The sequence below is a fragment of the Lepidochelys kempii genome, chromosome 2 (genome assembly GCF_965140285.1).
Source record: "Lepidochelys kempii isolate rLepKem1 chromosome 2, rLepKem1.hap1, whole genome shotgun sequence".
NCBI classification, from domain to species: domain Eukaryota; kingdom Metazoa; phylum Chordata; order Testudines; family Cheloniidae; genus Lepidochelys; species Lepidochelys kempii.
Window position 1 is genome coordinate 234,116,337 of NC_136381.1, and position 21,398 is coordinate 234,137,734.

A 21,398-nucleotide genomic window follows, 5' to 3' on the forward strand; every position below is an offset into this window, starting at 1 on the left:
TGAACACTCTAGTTTTTTACAGCTCTATGACTTGCAAGCGACTCTTCATATTGACCCCCAGCCTGAATCTATTGTGTGTATCCTCTCGTCATATGTAGCTGCTTATTACCTTTCAAAACATCACAAGTGAGCTCTTGCAGTTCCGACCTTTACCACCAAACAGATTCACAAAGATCGGGTGCTTCTAGATGCACATATACAACGGGCTCCCGCTTTCTAGCTAGACAGAGACAAGCAAAGGCAACCTACACCGTGAGTTACCTGGGGCAGGACTCTGATAGTTTTCCTCCGTGCAAGCACCTTCTGCCCTCCTAATTTTGATCTTGACAAATTCTGAGACAATGTTTACGTAGATAAGTGTTTCCTGTTTCCGCTGTTAATTTTTAATGTCCTTGCTTCTACCCTGGGTACTTGAAACGGATTTCCTTTATTTTAGTATAGACAGTTTCTTTTTCTTCGCCTTTTCTTAATAGGTCCTACACAAGGAATGCCTTTACAATTATGTACAGGCGTATATAAGGGGCTGAAGACATTCAGTGTTCCGATCTTAAAATCGTTACCATGTCAGGAAACCCCAACGGGACAGCTGGTCTAGTGCCGTATGAATTCAAATTCTGATATCGTGGTTTTCCAGATTTGCTTCTTGCCTTCCCTCTTCTGCAACCAAACAGAAGATTCACAGAAAGACAAAAGATCAAACCCTAACACCTTCCAGAGTCTCATCTCAGTGCTTACTGGATTTGAATGCCTATATTTATTTAATGCACCGATTAATTGTACGCATTTAAAAATGTCAAACGCGTGGCTAAAAAGGAGGACCCACGAATACAACTGGGGCTCGTTTCTCGAAGAGAAGAAAGAAAACTTGCATTCTGTGCTGTCGCTTTGAAGCTGGGCTGCAGCATGCAAATGTCTCGAAACCGTGAAGAGAGCTACGGAGGCGATTTTGGTGCTTGAGCCTGGATACCGAATTAGGGATACGACGTCCCCCTTTCAGTTCCTGTGCGCCTCGCTACAGATGTTAATAGGAGCCATGCACCAGGCGCCTTTCTTACTTCTCTCTCTCTCTCTCTCTCTCTCTCACCAGCACATCGCACTGAAACTGATGCCCGTAGCTCCATGCGGTGGCTGGCACACACTTTCCTTCTCGAATTTGGAGGAAGCGAAACTAGCGGTGTTAAGCGCCGAAAATGAATTGTTTTGTGCTTTCGGGGCGGGGGGCAGAGGGGGACGAAAAGGAGCCCCGCGCTTACTGGGAGGTATTATTTTCCCGCATTAACGGGCGGTTATGGGAAAATAACCCCCATGGCTTCTTCATTTGGAGCAGTGAGCGTCAAAGAAAATATGTGGCATCTGCAAATTCCCCCCACCCACTCCGTGCGCTGCGGCTTTGCTCAATGCCTCCACTGAAGCGTACAAGGCTCCTTGCCGCGGCGGCTCACACTGGGGGAAGAGGCCATCTTGCGCCTGCGCAGCTCCGCTCGCCGGGTGAACTTCCCACTTCTCTACCGCCAAATTCAAATGGGAATTTTCAGGCCGCGCACAAGGCAGAGAGCGACGGAGCAATCGGGAAGCGCAGACGCTGCGGGGAGCACGGACGTTTCTTCTGATCAGCCGCCAGGCCCCAGGAAGACACATGCTCCTTGCACAGCCATCGCAAGCCGGAGAGCTAACGGGAAAACGAAAGCAAGAGAAAAGCCCCCACCGTTGTTTACAAGTAGCTTGAAAATCATTATTGCCAGTGGCGATCATGAGCGGTCGCCACGTAGCAACTACTGCCCGGGGTAACCTTTTGCCCAACCAGCAGCCACAGCCAAATTCACCCCTTAACAAATAATGAACCATTGTCAGGTGCCATCCTTCTCCCCGGTAACGGTACCCAAAGCAAGCCCCCTTTGCAGTAGCGATCCTGGGCAAATGAACAGCCATTGCCAAAGCAGCGATATTTGCCATACCAGCAATGCTTACCAGCGGCCACCGTTAGCAACTAAACAATTTTGGCCAGCTATAACCATTTCCAGAACGAGAACCATTGCCAGCCGCAGGTCCCTGCGCATTCTTTCCAAACAAGGCTCTGCAGATCAATTAACCCCACATTTCTCTGGGCATTGCTGGAGAAGGGAAAGAAGAAAAAGCTGCTCCTCTCCTGTTCTCCTGGGGTGACACTGTGTGGAGGACACGAATCCCTCAGGCACCGATCGTCGTCCACATACACACATAACTCCAAGCCCCGCGGGACAGGAGTGCAATGCAACCAAGTCACAGTCAGACCGACAGGCTTATTTAATAACCAGAGCGCACGGATCTGTTTAATAAGGGAGAATGTCCCTTGAGAAGCCGTGACCCACTAACACGCAAGTCCCAGAGTCTGTGAATCACGGAGTCTCCTCCCCCCGCCCCCCACGTGTTTCCTTACGATGCTACTGGGAGCCTTAAAGTGGATCCAGTTTTGAGGGAAAGTGAACTCCTGACCACAACGGGAATGGGAGGGGGTGACGGCAATGCCCATTGGCTGGTTTAGAGCAACCCTGCAGCTCCAGCACTCTCAGCTCCCCATGGGACTTGCTTCTAACCCGAAATATCTGGCTTCCAGCGAGGTCCCTCCAAATGCTGCCTGCATCTAGCGGCAAAAATAGGAAACAAAGCTCCAGCAGACCAAAGGTAAGGCAAGGGCCATTTGAAGAAATCCAGGCCTCCTCCCGAATAAACGAAGGTGACTGTAGATGCCATTTGGTGCTTGTATTTTAATGGCACGTTACTGAATATCGCACCTCAGATACAGAGACAAAGGGCTGTATTTCTGATCGCTGTAAAAAAAAATGCAAATTCTTTCCCCCTCTGACCACCTCATGCTATTTACATTTTCCACTTCAGTGTGGCTTCCCCTGTAGGGACTATTTCTCACACAGAAACTCAATGAAATCTCCTTTATGATACAGAAGCATTTAAAATCGCACAGCTAATAACACAAGAAAATAAAAAACTACCCCCTAAGAAGTTTCCTCTGGTGCTGTTCCCAGCGACATTGGTGAAATTACAGACTGACTCAAATCCCAGATTAGTCGGAAATGCTCTTTCTGTATTGTTCTGACCTTTGCTGAGAGTAACGATCATTGACATTTCCCTCAGCACTGACATTTTTAACTCTTCAATTCTGATTCCGTGAAAATGATCGCCAGGAACCTTCTCTACCCAGGCACTTTTTGATCGACTAGAAAAGAGAATACACAATCTCTGAAGCTGCTGATGCAGTGGAGGCCTCAGAGACAGACAGATCGTAGGACTTGCTTTCAGGTGGAGATGTTCGAATGATCAGAGAAAAATGTCATCAGGGCGCCCTGTGAAACCTTTGCAATGCAATTTCTGACTCTTGTGTAGACTCAGCAAGAAAACATAAAATAACCCCCCGGGCTCAGACGTATTCTTTCTTAAAATAAAATAATTATGGTGGGAACATTATTTCTGCTGTTTTTGGACTGTGCATGCGACTGGGTGAGGAGGACGTCTGCTTTCTAGCAAGGGATGTTTGTGAGGCCGCAGCTCGTGCTCGAATTAAGTCATTAGGGGTTTTGAGTGCACATAGGTGGCAGTTTGGGATATTCCCAGGAGAGGCGGGGGAGGGACATCTCGGTGGTTTGAGCATTGGCCTGCTAAACCCAGGCTTGTGAGTTCAATCCTTGAGGGGGCCATTTACGGATCTGGGGCAAAAATTGGGGATTGGACCTGCTTTGAGGAGGGGGTTGGACTAGATGACCTCCTGAAGTCCTTTCCAACCTTGATATTCTATGATTCTATGACCCAGTTTGTGGCTGAGCCTTGGGGCCTGGGTCGCCCTGCGCAGAAATACAGAGTTGCATTTTCTCAGTGGGTCACCCTGAGTGTGTGGGAGAAGGGGGAGTGGAGAGATGTTGTTGGAAGGACAGGGAAATGCGATGACAAACGAGTATGAAGAGGGCTGCATATAATAATCATCAAGTAGGGAAAAAGGTGTCTATAACCTGATCCTAACAGGATTAAGTATGCCATCCCCTACAGGGGCTGGAAGGGGGATAGATAACCTCCCACTCTGTGCTCTGAAAGGTGTGTATAATTCACCCTCTACAAATGGAGAGGCATGTATGCAACCCACCTTCCCTGCTGGGAGAGGGGTGTGTAACAGCTCACCCTCCTGACATGGGGAAAAAGGGGTGTATATAACTTCACTCTTTATCCTCGGAGTGGGGTGTATATAACTTTGCCCTCTGTGCAGGGAGGGGCGGGTAGATAACCTCACATTGTAAGCACTGAAATCGTATCTCCTTTGCGTTGACTGTGAGCACAGCTCCCATGCAGGACCGTATGCAATCCACGTATGCTGGGATGGGGGTGTATATAGGGTACCCGCTAGGATCTGCCATCTTGTCTCTCTTTGAATGGACTGGCTTTTTCCTTTCTTGGAGGTGTGTGCACCCAGGCACACGGGGCCTGTAGTTGGAGTACCTTCCTCCCTTCCCTTGGCAGCTTCCTCGCGGGGTTCCAAGGCAGAGTCCCCTTCTCTGTGCTCTCTAGGTGACTCCAATGAGCCCAACAAGCCGTGGCCTCTCTTTTCCCGGCGCTTTCCTTGCCACCTCCCTGCTAGGTGCTTAGAGCTCGCAAGCTGTTCAGCTGATTTGTTGCTAATAGCAACCACACGACAGCAATTTCCAGCCAGCTCTGCTGCTGGTGCCTCTTGTTACACCTCCTTTTTCTCCCGCAGACCGGGGTATCGTATCCTGCCGGCGCGGCATCTATTTGCCCCCACCCTTACGCGCAGCAGTTGAAGGAATCACGTGTGTGTGTTTTTGTGTGTTCGCTAGGTAACACACAAAGCTGATCTTCGCGGTCAAGATTTCAATATTGGCGTACCAACCTCTGCGCCTTATTAGCACAGACTCCGTTTACCTCGCATTGTCTGAGAGCATTGTTCTACATTACCAACGTGCGGATAGATCTCAGCTCTCTCTGGGCATGTTCTGTGTCTCTGGCTAGAGAGACATGAACAGTCTTCAGCCGCAACTCAAAATACACGCTCACACGTATTAATAGACACACAAAAAAGACCTAATTGGTTTCAGATCCTCAAAGTCATTTAAGGCTTCTTTCAGTTTTTGGAACACAACATCTTCTTCTTCTCTGTGTCTGCCCAAGCTCTGAAGGTTCTACAGGAAGCCAGTGATGTAACTATACCCACGTGGCTGCCTCTGTCTGAATAAAGTATTCCGGACTATGAGGTTATATTTGCTGGTTTCATTTATGTAAACTGACCTGTATTGTTCTACCTTTCTTTTAGTTTAGTTATATTTATTGCGTTACGTCGTTATTCTTATCCTTTCTCTGAATTAGTACTGTGACCGGGTACTAACTTCCACAAAGGAAATGTACATGATTCAACATCATTTACAAATTTCTGTTAAAATGCCAATGTTGCCTTTTCAAGTCATGAGAAAGGAATGACTCATTTCTAACGTGTCTGCAATTTCTTTAGGTTTCTGGCATCGGTCAATAAAACGTTTTTAAAATATGTGTATTTTAAAAGATTTTGTAAATTAAAATTATCGACAAAAATCTGAGAAGAGGACCCACAAAGTTATTCCTTTTAGGTATAGCTCAACATTTAGGGGGAAAATGGAATATTATATTGTTCTAATTGTACTTCTCTAATTGTACTACTTCTCTGTAAAATTAACTCGGGGGCCAAGCCAATGTTAAAGTTAATTAATGAAGTAAAATCACTCGTTGACTACATTTTAATATAGGAAACACTATGCCATGAGGGATCCCCAAGACCAATATATTCTTCGCTAAGAAAGCATTTAGTTTTCCGGACCCCATAAATATCAATCATAATTCACTTCGCTGCGGAAAAGTTATCAGTTGAAGTTAACAGCGTTAACCTTCTAAGCCACAGAGGAAATCCAGTGAGCGCTCTGCATCACCCTTTCCACCAAAGCCTCACACCGGCTAAGTGATGGCAACACTCTGCAACTAAAAAGTCATTTTGCGGACCTATCTGTGCACTCAAAGCAGTTACTAATAAGCTTAAACAAGCCTGGTTGCCAAGATAAGTTGTAAGTATAATGCAAGCAAATAAATACTACACAAGACTAATGAGTAGCAGGAATTCTGCTACATTATTGTAACTTTACATAATTCTAAGGAACATAGAAAATGTGATTTAGGAGCTGCAAGTTCTACCATCAACTTTTAAATCTTTCTCAGACACTGAAAGCACCTAACGGGTTGGCTTGAAGTCGAAAACAGGAGTCGTTAAGACTGTTGCATTTAGGTGGTAATACAAATCCAGGACAATATAATCCATAAACCTACCAACTAAATGTAACTCGATTTCAAGCAGTCTTGATATATTTCTCATTCTTTGTGAATATATAATTACCTATATAGCCCAAAGCAATTATGCCATTTAAATGATCCATATATGTGTGATGATTTTAGACTCCTTCCGTGAAAAAAAAGTTACCCCCAAACTTCTCACAATGTAATGACAAACACAATGTAAGCGATAAGAGGATATAAGAAATACTTACCTGATATACAGGGAACTGAACAACCTGTTGCAATTCATCCTCACTGACACAAGGAAGAAAGTAAAGCATGTGAAAAGTTCTTTTCTTCAGTGTTTCAAAAAATCACAGGCCAACAACAGCTGTGCTGTGCACTGAGTTGAAGTGAGTATTATCTCATTTTCTCACAAGAACTGCATCTTCTAATGAATCAAGGGACACGATGAAAGACCATCCATATTAATGTGAATTAGCGCGATTCACTTGAATAATGCTTGGGTTTCTTGTTTTATTTTAAACTGGAAACCAGTAATGCATCATGCTTTAACATGCCTAAGGCTACAGGTTTTCCATTATAAGCACTCATAAGCCATGCAATTAGGTCTGACAACCACGTCATTTCCATAAATGACTTTCTGTCTTGAGCACTTTTGCAAGAATCAATGATGTCTCTGCAGACTGAGTTTCTATACGATTTTTCGTAGTTTATTACTATCTATGTAAGTAGATCATCACAACGTACAGGAATGAAACAGAGCAGGAATATTTAGATATGTTTATTATTATAATTTTGGCTTCTTAATATCTATGAACACATGACTTGTTTATCCAGCCAAATCAATTATATCTGTAATGAACACTTCTACTTCTTTAAAAAACGTTGACCATAAATCATTAGTGTTTGTTTATTTTTGTAATTTAACGTAAGAACCCGAAATTAGAATGACGGAAATGTGTTTAACAGCTGTTGCCTTTGTCAAATACACATGGTGACAATTTCCCAAAATATTTTCTGTTGCAAGTGACCTCTTTGACAGTCTGATTTGATGAGTCCTATTTATTTTTTAGAGCGAAACAGACCGCCAGTTTTTTTTTTTTAAAGTAGAAGTTTTTGCACTAAATATTCATCGAAACACTTAGTTGATTGTGGTGGATAATGCTGTTAGTTTCAGTCCATTTTATTTTCAACTGAACAGATTTCACGGATTATTTATTAACATAATATAACTTTCTTAAAACCTGGGTAAACTTTGCTAAACTTTTAAATAAGGCTGAAAGAATAACTTCTTTCAACTGCAAGGTATTTACAGACCTTTCTTATTACTTATCAGATAACACGTTCGTGTCATGAGTGATATTTTTCATCGGACTTGTCACATTTAAAGCCTTAAAGAATAACAACAAAACAAACAACAGTTTCCAAAATCATGATGACATTTTGTTTTACATTTTGAGCTATATGACTTTATACTATCCATTAGAATTTGAAATACATCGGACTTAGAGTAACTTGGCCAATATTTGGATTGAATACTATATAAGTAAGAAGTTTTGTTCACAAATATTCAACTTATTTCGAATCACCATCAAAGGAATCTGGAGCACTATGTGCAACCTAGGTATATTAAAAGACTGTCAATCTTAATTTTACATTTCAATCATACTGTTTACTTTAGATGCTATAATGATGACCTCCGGGGTTATATTTATTTATAAATATAATCTTAGTTCTGAGAGATCAATTATAAAGTCAGACTCCAAATTTGTAAAGTAATTATGATACTTGGTGTGGAACTACTACTAATTCACAAACACCTTATCCTTCTAGTACTGGAGTTTTAATACCCTACGAGTCCAATGCAGTGACCAGGTTATCTAATAATTTAATATCGGGAGTCTTTTTTGACAAAATATGAATGTTGTAAAACACAAAGACAACAAGTTTCTGCCTTCATCAGGTATGCTCCTTGCTTACATCCCACTGGCATCTGTACATTACTGCATTGTCACCAACAAATACAACCTTTCTTACTGGTTTTAGTCCTGGATACCGCATTAGAAATTACCAAAAGCTATCAGAGAGACAACTCTATGCACCGCATTCAGCTCCCACACTGATAGCCTCATGCTTGGAATGAACTTTCTCCAGACATATGCAGTAAATAACTCCCGCTCTTTTAGAGGGGAAGAAATGGAATTTTCTCATAACCTCATTTTTGAATGGCAGAAGCCACGTGGGAACCCCCATTACTTAATTAGCTCCTGAAAAAGGCAATAGCTTTTATTCGAAATTACAATCAATTATTCTTTATTAATTAAGACATCAGCCCTCAAGTCTGTGTACGTGTGTACTTGTGCGTGTGCCCAGACAGCTACATGGTGTGTACACACATTGCATCGTCATAGGAAGCGAATCAAAAAAACAAAATTTATTTCTCGGCTGCACATGCGCGATGCGTGGCGCAGTCCCCTTGCCGGCTCAGCGTCGACACTTGCCCCAGTCTCATCAACCAGCTGCGCGCTGCTGCGGGGATTGGGGGGATTTTAATCTCAGTACAATTCTTGTAAAGGAAACAGAACAAAGTGCCCGCGCAGTGGCCTGACGGCGAAGGGCTCTATCTCATCGATCTGGCGACAAGGGGAGGGAAAAACGGCTCCGGAGCAAGCCGCGCGGTGAGCGCCTGTCGGCTGTGCTCCGAGGCGGCTGCTCACGCTCCGTTCCTGCCTGCGGGGAGGCTGGGGGAGCCGATCTGGTCGCGCCCCGCCGGAGCCTGGGAGGAGGCCCGGCCTGCCGGCTGCGCGCAGACCCAAACTCGCGTGCCGCTGCGCACCCTCAGGTGGACGGAAAGTGCTCGGTGGCGGGGAGAGGCTCCGGCTCCTTCCCCCGCCCCTGACGGCTGGCCGGAGCTTCTTAGCCTGCGCAAATGGAGCAAGTACAGTATGTTTCCAGTGACGTGCCCGAGAGCACAGGGCGGGGGACTCCCGGCGCCGGTAAAGGGCGAGAGTTATGACTAAACGGGTCTGTTGGAAGTACAAGTAGCCCTCGGGGTGCACACACACACAAAAACCCCCCTGCTTCCCCCCTCCGCCAGCGGCTGCCTGTGGGTGACACACACAACAAGCGGGTCTATAACGATAAACACCCCCCCCCCGCCCCCAGCTTTCCCAACGAACAGAAGAGGCGTTTCCCCAGCGGCTTAGCAGCAGCAGTTGGAAGCCACCCCAAGTTGTTCCTTGCTGAGCAGTCAGCCAAGAGTCGCCACGATGGAGATTTATTTTCTATACAAGACACTCAGTGGAGCAGCGGCTGCTTTGCCAGCCAAGTGGTTGGCAGCAGGTCGCCTGCCAATCCCAAATGTGGGATTAGCGAGGTCACCAAAACTAGCCGCAGCCGCCGCGTACGCGCTGGATCGCTGCCGGCAGCAGAGTCCTCGGCAGAAGACAGCAGCGCCGGCGTGCCGAAGTCACCCCCTGTGCGTGTCGCCAGGGGCCAAGCTTGCAGCGGAGCTAAGGATTTAGTAGGCGCCGCCGGGCAGTTTCTTTGTCTCCATACGGAATCACCTCCGACTCGGATGCTCCTCGTAATACAGACTTTGCTCGGGCGGCGAAGTGAAACGAGGAGGGGCCGAGCCTGAAACCATTCACTACCCCCACGTAGTGCTGTGCTTGCTGATGCGCGCAGTGCCGCGGAAGTCCCCGAGAGAGCCCAGAGCGACAGACCTTAGGCTGGGGAGAGTCTCCAGGGAACGCCCGCGGGAGCGGTCTCTTGGGGTGCAGCTCTTGTGAGCAACAAGAGCCAGGTCTATACGCTGCTTACGGCAGAGCCGCCCCCGCCTTTCGGTCCTCCCCAAACTCCCCCGATTTCCCAGGGCTCCAGGGAGCCTTGAACTCTGGGGGAGGCGGTGCGTGGGGGTGCGTAGCTGCGCCCGCCTGGCGCCTCGAACAGCTCGGTTCCATTCCTCCCTGCTTGTCCAAGGGGACTTTCTCTTCTCCGGCTTGGGGCTATGGCTTTAACTCCCGGCTGCTTGGTAGAGAGCAGCGTGCAAACGCAGAGGCTGCCGATTTCCTTTTTAAAAAAATTAATGTTTTCAAACTGGATTAATTCTTTAATCCAGTTACAGAGAAAGGAGGGGCAAAGGAAAATTATTTCCGAAGCTGAAATCTTTTTTGTGAAGACCTTAAACAGTTGCAGGAGACCCAGCTGGGCTTTGTTAAAATGCCATTTGAGTTCTTGTGAGATATTGATTTTCACTAAACACATTACTTTTTCATGCCCTCCAATTAATAAAGTGGAGAGAAAACCCAGAAGTAATGAAAGCAAACAGGGTTTTAAATTAAAACACAAAAGTAGACCTGCTAAATCTCACTCTGTTGAGGGGGTGAGAGATCCCTTCATTTAAGATTCATTTTAAAGCAGCATTTAAAGGCTTTCCCTCGGGGGAGGAAGGATTTTGCTGTGGCTTTCACTGAAGCATTTAAAATCTCATAACTTTATGAAATCTTTCTTCTCTGGAGTCTAGCACAAGGAGAAACAGTGGTGGAGAGGTTTTCCTTATAGGTCGTGAACACAGTGAATTTCAAATGAAGCTGAGGGTCTTCAGCACCTCTTAAAATCAGACCCCGTGTGTATGTATAGAAGACAGAAATGTCTGTATTATCATACATATACTACATTGACTAAAAATGACTCTCTCTCTCTCTCTCAATATATATATAAAACCTAAATCTTGCCACTTAAATATATAGGTGAAATACAAGTGATTTTATATATCACACATTATATATATATACACAGCAAATTTTAGGTGACAAATCTGAGGAATTGTCCCAGATTGAGGTGTTGTTAGCGGAGGTTTTGGAACAAACTGATAAACAGTAATAAGTCACTAGGATCAGACAGTAGTCACCCAGGAGTTCTGAAGGAACTCAAATATGAAATTGCAGAAATACTAACTGTGGTATGTAATTTATCTTAAATCAGCCTCTGTACCAGATGACTGGTGGATAACTATAATGTGACACCAACTTTTTAAAAGGTGTCCTGGTAATTAAAGGCCAATAAGCCTGTACCAGGTAAACTGGTTGAAACTATTGTAAAGAACAGAATTATCAGACACCTAGATGAACATGATTTATTGGGGAAGAGTCACATGGCTTTTGTAAAGGGAAATCATGCCTCACCAATCTTAGAATCCTTTGAGGGTGTCAACAAACATGTGGACAAGTCTGATCCAGTGGATATAGTGCACTTGGACTTTCAGAAAGACTCTGACAAGATCCCTCACCAAAGGTTCTTAAGCAAAGTAGGCAGTCATGGGATAAGAAGAAGGTCCTCTCACTGATCAATAACTGATTAAATGATAGGAAACAAAGGGAAGGAATTAAAAAATGGTCAGTTTTCATAGTAAAGGGAGGTAAATAGTGAGGTCCCCCAAGGATCTGTACTGGGACCTGTGCTGTTCAACATATTCATAAGTGATCTGGGAAAGGGAGTAAACAGTGAAGTGGAAAAGTTTGCAGGCCATACAAAATTACTCAAGATAGGTTAGTTAAGCCCAAAGCTGACTGCAAAGAGGTATAAAGAGATCTCACAAAAACTGAGTGCCTGGGCAAGAAAATGGCAGGTGAAATTCAGTGTTGATGAATGCAAAGTAATGCACATTGGAAAGCATAATCCCAACTATGCATACAAAATGGAGGGGTCTAAATTAGCTGTTAACACTCAAGAAAGAGATCTTGGAGTCATCATGGATAGTTCTCTGAAAACATCTTCTCAAAGTGCAGGAGCAGTCAAAAAAACTAACAGAATTTGGTACCATTAGGAAAGGGATAAATAATAAGACAGAAAATATCATAATGTCACTATAGAAATCCATGGTATGACCACACTTTGAATATTGCAGGCAATTCTGGTTTCCCAATCTCAAAAAAGATATATAAGAATTGGAAAAGGTACAAGGAAGGGCAACAAAAATAATTAGGGGTATGGAACAGCTCCATGTGAGGAGAGATTAAAAAGACTGGGACAGTTCATCTTAGAAAAGAGACAACTGAGCGAGAGACAATAGAGGTCTATAAAATCATGACTGGTGAGGAGAAAGTGAATAGGGAAGTGTTCTTTATCCCTTCATATAACACAAGTATCAGGGGGTACCCAATGAAATTAATAGGCAGCAGGTTTAAAACAAACAATAAAGTACTTTTTCCACACAAGACACAGCCAACCCGTGGAACTCTTGCCTGGGGATGTTGTGAAGGCTAAAAGTATAAAGATTCAAAATAAAGTTAAATAGGCTCATGAAGGATAGACCCATCAGTGGCTATTAGCCAAGATGGTCAGGGACACAACCCCATGCTCTGGATGTCCCTAAACCTCTGACTGCTAGAAGCTGGAACCAGAGGACTGGGGATGGATCACTGGGTTAATTTCCCTGTTCCGTTCACTTGCTCTGAAGCATTTGGGTCGGGCCACTGTCAAGACACAGTATACTGGGCTAGGTGGACCATTGAGCTGACTCATTATGGCCATTTTATGTTAATTAATGTGTTTGTGTTCCACAAAACACACAAAGGCAAACAGGTAATGGGGAGACAGCTTTTCTTCTAGGGAAAAAAAAAAGGCAAATAAATAAATGAAAGCTATAAGGATGTGATAAAACCCATGATATGGTGTCTATGCCACTATATATAGTATAAAGACATGCCATACATTTTATGCTGGATATGTAATATGTCCGCTAGGACAGCCGGATCCTGCATTTACACACTTGTTTAACTTTATGCCCAGCGCAGTGTCTCTACCGTCTATCGCTGCTAACAGACCCCGCAGCCAGCAGGTTCATTGCGCTTTCCCCGCTAACCGCCCCCCACGGATCTGCGTGGCAGGTTTGAGCAGCCAAACACCCGCACGCTCTGCGCCCATGGCCCCGCCCGCGTGCGCGACGTGTCGCGAGGGGAGCAGCTCCGCGCGCTGGGCTGCGGGGTCAGCCGCCTGATGTCACAATCCGGCGGAGGCGGCTCCCGCCCCCTCCTCCCCCCGCCGGCGCCCGGCTTCCGTTTGGTTACCTAGGAGAAGGTACACACTGCGGCGCGGCCCTGCTCCTCGGCCCCGCCGGCAGCGTCAGGGGGTTCGCGCCCCGCGCCCGCAGCCCAAGTCGAGAGCGCCAGGGGCCCCTTCAGCCCCGTTCATTGGCTCGGGAGCTTCACCGCCGCCCGGAGCCATGAGCCAGAGGCAGGTCTTACAAGGTATTTATTTGGGGGGCCGGCGCAGCGAGCCCCTGGCCCTGGCCGTGTGCGGGGCGGGAGGGACTGGCCCGGCTCGGGATCTCTAAGGCGCCACAAGGGCTCCTCGTTGTTCATGCTAACTCCGTCCCCCCTCTGCCACTTGCAGTTTTCGAGCAGTATCAAAAAGCCCGGACTCAGTTTGTTCAAACGGTCGCTGAACTGGCTACCAGGTCACAGAACATCGAGACTCTCCAGAATGCAGGTAACGCGCTTCCTTTCTTCCGCCGATCGGGGCCTCAGCCCCCCGGGCAGGCTCCCGCCCGCAGCGCGTGCCGGGGGTGACTCGAACCAGTCTGCACTTCGGCTGTTTGCGCCTTAAGGCCGGTCTGCATTTGCTTATCGAACTGATATGCCCCCAGCAAAGGAACCCCAAGCGGTGTGGCTGCATGATTCCCGATCGCTATGCCAGGAAACGAGAGAAAGGGAGGAGGCTCAGACTCCCCCACCCAGGAACGAGTCGCTAGTTAACCGTTTTTACTTCCCTCCCTCCCCTACTGCAGTTTTATGAAGGTTTTTATGAAGTTTTATGAAGAGCGCAGGTGTTACATTTAAGGAACAAATGCTAGGGTTTACAGAGTGCTACTATCTAACTTGTGTGTTTAAACTATTGATGGTAGATCGGAAAGGAATGGTAGGAGGTTAGCATTTTACTTTGCCATTATAACGGTGTCTGACAATGTTGGAGTAGAAATATTGATCTCATTGACAGAGGTGAAGAGAAAAACTTTGCAGCTTTACAGGAATACTTTAAAATATAAATGGTTCCTGTTAAGTTCACAAAAGCTAAAAGTTTTTTAGGCACAGTGTGCTGACTGAGAAAATAAAATATCTGTAATTTTTAAATATTCAGCATATATCTGTGGAATTCTTCTGGAGACAGCTCAAGACTTTTTGTTTTGTTTTTGTTTTACCTGTTGCTTAGGTTTCCAACTAATCAACATGTAGGTACTGTATAGTGCTCATTGCAATCATATTTGGGCACCCTGTCTGTTGTATCTTCTTGGGTGAAATTTGGAAGTTTAACTATACTCTTGGATTGCACACACATATTGTCTTGCTTGACTGCAATTTTATTTCTAATTTTTTTAAGACTATGGATACCTATGATATGATCCCCTACAAATTCCAATTTATTTGTATTTTAAAGAAAAATTTGGCAGTATAAATGAACTTTTTTATTTTATAAATAAAATTGTATTTGGAAGCATGAGGAATCATTAATAAATGGACTTTTAAATGAGGCTAGCTGTGATATTGTAAAGCAAAATCCTACTCAAACGGTAAGCAGGTATATATTGTGCTAGTTGTTTATAAATTGTTGAATGCTTTCAGCCTCTGATGTGTTCTTCAACCACCCAGAAATTCAGACTTATTGCTATTCTGGAATTTAATAAACCAAAATAAGAATAGTAAGGCATGTGAACTGATGAACAGTACAACCTGACAACTTATTTTATGGTATTGATAAACTAATTAGAATACTGTAAGCATTTTGTATTAAATACTTGTTTTCCAAGTCTGTTAAACCAGTAGTTTTCCTGAAATGCGATAGACACAAAGAAAACATGTACAACTCGATTAATAAATTTTGAACCAAACCATATCACTATACCTAAGTTCTTGTTAAAGAAAGGTTGGGCTTGACTGTGCAAATGATCCATGAAGGGAACACCCATTAAGTAAGCCTTTTATAGTATTATATGACTGTGTATACCTCTTGATTTTGTCTTCCACACAACATGATCTTGGTGTCCTTACTGATGCAATTTGTCCTCATTTCTGAAACAGGACAGTTTGCTTGAGTATGAATTACTCATGATTAAGGGATTTGGGATCAGGCCGAATATTTTAACAAATTGTATTTCTTTTGGAAACAGTTCTGCAAACTATTCAAGTCAGGATCAGGCCTTATATTTGCTATTTAAAAAAATGACTAAAGAAAGTTATTGTTTTCAGAGAGTGAATAAAAAATCCCAACTAATCAACCAGATCAAACCCACCAACCAAACAAAACACCCCTAACCTCCAAGCACAGTTATACTCTACTTTGTTATTTTAAAACACTTGTGATTGATTAACTTAGTGTAAAGCTATTTGGCTAGTTGAAATTCTGATCACTTTACAAACTGGAAGGAAGAAGTGCAATGTCTCTACAACTAACTAACAATTAGAAAAAGAAAATATCAAAACAGCTTTTTTGAACTTAAGTAAAATGAAAACAATGATATGGTTTAGATGAACAATAACTAATTTTAAAAAATAGGAAATGGGTTTAATGCACTAACTAGCATTTCACTTCAATGTCCTGAGGTCAAATAGTAGACTAGCTCAGGGGTTCTCACAACAAATTTTTTGGTGGCCTCAGAGAGCAGCTATCAGCTCTTGCTTGTGGCTGCTATGACAATTTTTCTTAAAATACTTAATTAATTTTAGGAAAAACAAATAAATATGCACGTATAAATGTCCAAATCATTGTAATTTATTTATGTAGGCTTTTTTTGCACACTCAATAATAAAAATAATGTACAGTTGTCCCTATTCTTTACTGGACCTAAATAGAATAGAAACACAAATAAGGTGCTTTGCATGTTTTGCTTTTTTTGGTTGATTTTTTTTTTTAGACTTGATAGCCAGTAAGTCTACTATTGTGAAAGTGATATTTGTATATTTGTTAATATCACTTTGCACAGCAGACTTACTCATCCTCGGCAAGTTGGGGGACAAATTAAACCCTGGATGGGGAGGTGGGTACGGAGACAGGGGGGCCAGGGGTGATGCGGGACTGGATGGGAGGATGGAGGAGGGAGCGGGGGTCAGGGTGATGGTGGGGCGGGGGGTGAGTCCGGGTCTGAAGCCTTGGGTCCTGCTGCATGGGTGGGGGCTGGAGGCAGTGGGGGCCAGTGGTGAAGTGAGGAGGGTGAGCCCGGGGCCAGAGCCCAAAGCCCTGTGGCTGGGGAACAGAGCCTGCTGCCGTAGGGACAGAGCCTTCTGCCCACCACTGAAGGGCTGAAGCCAAAGCCCAAGGCCCACCACCCCCAGGAAGCTGGGGAACTCACACTGGTTGCCTGCTCCTCCAGTGTTTGTGGCTTCAGAAGGAGGCAGGGTCCAAGCCCTGCTGGTGACCCCGGGGTAGGGGCCGCTGCTATGCTCCCCTTCCACCCCCCCAGTCACCACCCAGGAGGCTGTGGCTGCAAGAATAGCCCCTGGTGACTGCATGTGGCCACGGTGGCCGTGTTTGAGAAACGCTGGACTAGCTTACAAGTGAAAACAATGACTCAATACTGCACCCACTGACATAAATGGAAGCAGGACTGGGGGATGAGTTTCATAGTTTTATCCTAGTTTCCACTTGTGCGCATCATAAAACCATCAAGCAAATTGGCATGATTCAGCCTGTTGACAGTTTCTGTTCAAAATAGGCCCAGGACTGGGATATCTGAAGTACTCCAGTTCAGTATTCCAGTTCTTTTTTCTTTTCTAAAATATGTGTTCTAGGAATTATTTTGGGGAAGTCCTATGGCCTGTGTTATACAGGTCAGACTAGATGATCACAATGGTCCCTTCTGGCCATGGAATCTATGAGGGGCCTGATACTGTATTTGTTGTGCAGCCAAAATTCCTACTGAGTTTTGGCTGGACATTGAATGCAGGATCAGGCCCCAGCCTACTGGTATATTGGAACAGCAATGCACAATGTTTGGGTGCCAGACCTGTTTCAGTTTAGTCCTGTTACTCCTGTTTCATAAGTTTTAAATTTTCTCTCAAATTTTTAGATAAGAAAAATATTTGCAATGATAGTTTTTGTATAATTTTTTTTAAACTGCTGACATTCACAGACATTAAAAACAAAACCTGAATTGCTCCTTGAAAACCAATTCATAATCATATGATTGTAACAACGGCTGTTGGTATTGAAATACTTCAGCAAGTGTCAAAGTGTCAAATGCACAATTTCTAAAACTGAATGTGGTTAATTGCTTAAAAAAAAAGAACTAAGAACCATATTTTGAGGCATTGTTGTCTAGCAGACAACTGTCATGTCTTTTTTGGTGATCCTGCTATATGAAGCTGTTTCTAATGAAACAAGGGGAGAGGGCAATTCCTTTATTACATAAGAATGAAACCATTCTGTATACACTTAAAAGTTGTCTCTTTGCTTATCTTTGTAAATAAAGCTCATTGTTTAAAACAGAGAACTGTTTTAAGAAGATGTAGCACTGGATCCTGAAAGATGCTGGCTGTCTAAACTTCCATTGATTTTAACAGGAGTTGAGGGTGCTTGTCACCTTACAGGAGAGGGCCCCATACTGAATTTAAAGGACTGTCAGGCCTGATCCTGCTCCCAGTGAAGTAAATGGCAATTTTGCCATTGAATTAAATTTGAGCAGCATTGGGCCTTTAAATAACTTACTTTACATCAGTCAGTGTAGAAATCCTTAGCAATAAATACATGAAATTTCCTAATGTCAGTTCAAAAATGAAATACAGTTTGAGAGGGCTCTTGCTCTTTATAAAACAGTGTCCTTGATCAAAAGCACCCAAGCTGGAGATGTTATTTTTAAAAATTTTGATTATACTTCAAGCACCACTTATCTAGTATCATAATAGATGCCATTTGAGGAGGCATGTGAACTAATAGTGAGTAACAAGAAATGCAATATCAGTGGCAACTGTATTGTGGTAGTAGATAGATAATAATACTAACAGTGTAATTGAATTTAAAATATAATGGCTCAGATTGAACTCCTAAATCTGCGTACACAGATCTCCACCACCTTTTGCACAAAAACAGGGTCAGTGCCGGTGCTTAATTTGTAATGAAAGAGGTGTGGGGGCTCAAGCAATTCATTTACTTTTGTAACTGACACACCAAACTAGGAGGTGCCAGGGCTCAGCCCTGGCATAAATTAAACACTGTTTAATGCCCTTAGCAGCACAATTTTCCCCTTTCAGACTTTGTGGAGGCCTTTCAATATGGTCTGGGCTCCATACTAGTGGAGACTGGGGATGTGTTTATGCTGCAACTTGGAGTGAGCCTCCCAGCTTGGGTAGACAGACTCGTGATAGCAGGCGTCAACCTAGTGTGTTAAAAGTAGCAGTGTGGACGTTGTGGCTCTGGTGGAGACTCGGGCTAGTCACCCAAGCTTAGACCTATGGTGTCAGGTGGGCTTGAAAGCCCAAGCGGCATCGTCCACACTGCTATTTTAAGCACACTAGCTTGTGCACCTCTGTCTACCCTCACTGGGAGGTTTGCTGTCAGCTGCAGCCTACGCATACCCTGGGAGGGCTGAAGGGAAGATACATATCTTCCCACCCCGAATACACGCATACCTTCTGGACTTTGTGGCGAATTCTCAGTAAAGACAATATAGCGCCGGCTGTATTATTCTGTCTGCAGAGCCCCCACCCCCAATCCTGTAGCCACAGTTGAGTTAGGGGCCATTACAGATAATGCTTCATGCAGGTGACTCTGGCTTTCCTCTGATACCCACATTTGGTGCAGAGTGTGCCAAGTTTGGAGGCTACCCTATGGCTTCTTCCATGGGGGAGCAGTTCCCCTCTGGGACCGTGAGAGATCATTGCGAGAGAACCTTCACAAAGATTTCCTCCAATAGAGCTCCTTCCTGTATGTGTGCTTTCTTGCTGGCCATTGATGTTTTTGTGAATGGGTCTACTCACATGAGTAAGTGCTACTGATTACTCAAGATGAGTAAATGTTGCAGAATTGGGCCTTTTAATTCATAATTAATGCACATGTCTGGAAAGGCAAAAAAATCCTCCCCCAGAAAACCTGCGTCAACTGGTAAATGTGTAACTGAGACACTGAAAAACAATTCACTTATCAAATTTCATTCTAGTGGGCTGGGATTTATGGAAGAAATCTGTTTTGATGTTAATACTTTTACACATTTCTTTTAAAAATAAATCTGTTCCTTTGGCAGGCACAACCCATGAATTTTGGTATCAGAATGAATTATTAAAAGAAAAACAATGATTTCAAATATTAGAAATTGCATGTTTTCAACAATAATTAAAGATGGACTTGAATCCGCCCCTCCACCCCATGTGATCCAAACTTCTACCTGCCTTGAACTTTGGGATAGTTTGGAATCAAGTCTGAACTTTTGGCACAGGCCCATTTCTACTAGTGAAAATCTTATTCACTGTGAGCCTAATTCTGCCATCCTCACTCATCCTTCCTTAGAAGTAGAATATTCCACAAGTAGTCCCACTGGAATGAATGGGATTACTTGCTGGGCAATTTGATATTCAATAAGAATAAGTACAGCGGAATCAGGTTCTATGAGTTTAGTGGTTTCTTAATTTCTGGAATCTGGTTCTGTACTCTCACCTTCAGCTTGAGTGAGAATTTAAGTTATAATACATTTTCTTGCAGTGGAGCTTGCACTGATGAGGGTTGTTGCTCTTAATTATGAAGTTAGACATCCAGTTGGAATTAAGAATCAGTTTTATTTCACTGACTGAAATGGCCTCAAAGCCAACAGACTAAGGAACAATTCTTGCCATCCTTTCTCATGGCTAGATCATGCCCTTCCGAATAAAGGCTCTGGGTGGCTAGGAGTTGGGTAGAAAACTGAGGGTGGAATTTGAGAATTTGAAAAATGGAATTTGAGAGGCAGTGTAGTCCAGTGGATAGAGAACTGGATAAGGAATTGGGAGACCTGCTGCCGACCTGCTGGGTGACCTGTGCAAGCCACTTTACCGCTTTGTGCCTCTGTCATGTCTATTCAGACTATAAGCTCTTCAAGACAGTGGCTGTGTCTTATCTGTTTCTACAGGGTCAAGTGTGATTGGGTGTGGGGCTTGAGGTCAGTTGAGACTTCTAGGCACTACTGTAGTACAAATATTAAACATTTCCAGCTCTCTATTGGTAGGGTGGTTTTTCTAGAGAGGGCTGAGTGCATGGCCAGAAAAGGATAGTGAGTACATAGAGTGCAGAGAAAGGAGGATGTACACAGGAAGCTTGAATGGTTTACTCAAAGCCACATAGGAAGCTCATAGCAGACCTGAGATAGAGTCAAGATCTCCTGAGTTCCAGTCCACTATCTTAACAACAAGACCATCCTCCTTTCTTTTCTTTTTGAGTTTCAGGTGTTCTCCCCCAAGCAGTAGAAAGAACCAAACAAAGGCTGCTGTCTGTGGCAGACTACTCTTTGTTTGGCTACAGAGTCTTGGAAAGGAAAACCTGGAACCTGTAGCTACCCTGAAGGCTTTTCCCTGGTAAAGTTAGGCAGCAGCCAACACTTGCCTGCTGAAATGAGGCAAATCAGGCTTTTGCACAACACCACCACTTGAAATGTGTGAGTTAAAGGTGATTCAGTTTATAAAGGCTATAAGGTTTCTTTGAAACAAAAATGATGAATTAGAAACTGTGGATAGAAAGGGGAGTCATTCCCTGTCCAAGGTCAGTCACTGTGAGGTTATGTAAGGGAGAATATTTGCCTACTGTTCTTAGTTACTTCATCTCTGAATAGCTAATAGGATCTCTTCAAAGACAAATCTAGACTGTTGGTATATGTAGCATACTTTGTTGTTATTCTTTACTTTCTACATTGCTGCATGCAAACAAAAGTTAGAGAATTCATGAATAAAGTTTTCCTGCCTCTGTAACAAGAGAGGTATCTACAGCAAGTCCAAAAAGCAACCCCCTATCAAAGCTCTATAGTAGGGCACTGCTACTTCCAGTTCTCTGTCTGCTCCTTCTGTTTCTACATAGGAATTAATTCAGCTATCCCCGAAATGGGCGGTAGTGGTGAAATGAAGAGCTCCCTA

General features: G+C 44.0%; 1 protein-coding gene across 1 annotated transcript in view; it reads left to right on the plus strand.

The window, feature by feature from the left end:
• Positions 1-13,318: 13,318 nt before the first annotated feature.
• Positions 13,319-21,398, plus strand: part of SPAG6 (sperm associated antigen 6) — a 42,910-nt gene continuing 34,830 nt past the window's right edge. Inside the window, exons 1-2 of the mRNA XM_073334224.2 lie at positions 13,319-13,565; positions 13,711-13,806. Coding sequence (XP_073190325.1) covers positions 13,541-13,565; positions 13,711-13,806 — 121 coding nt within the window. The 5' untranslated portion in view covers positions 13,319-13,540. The remainder of the gene's footprint in view (positions 13,566-13,710; positions 13,807-21,398) is intronic.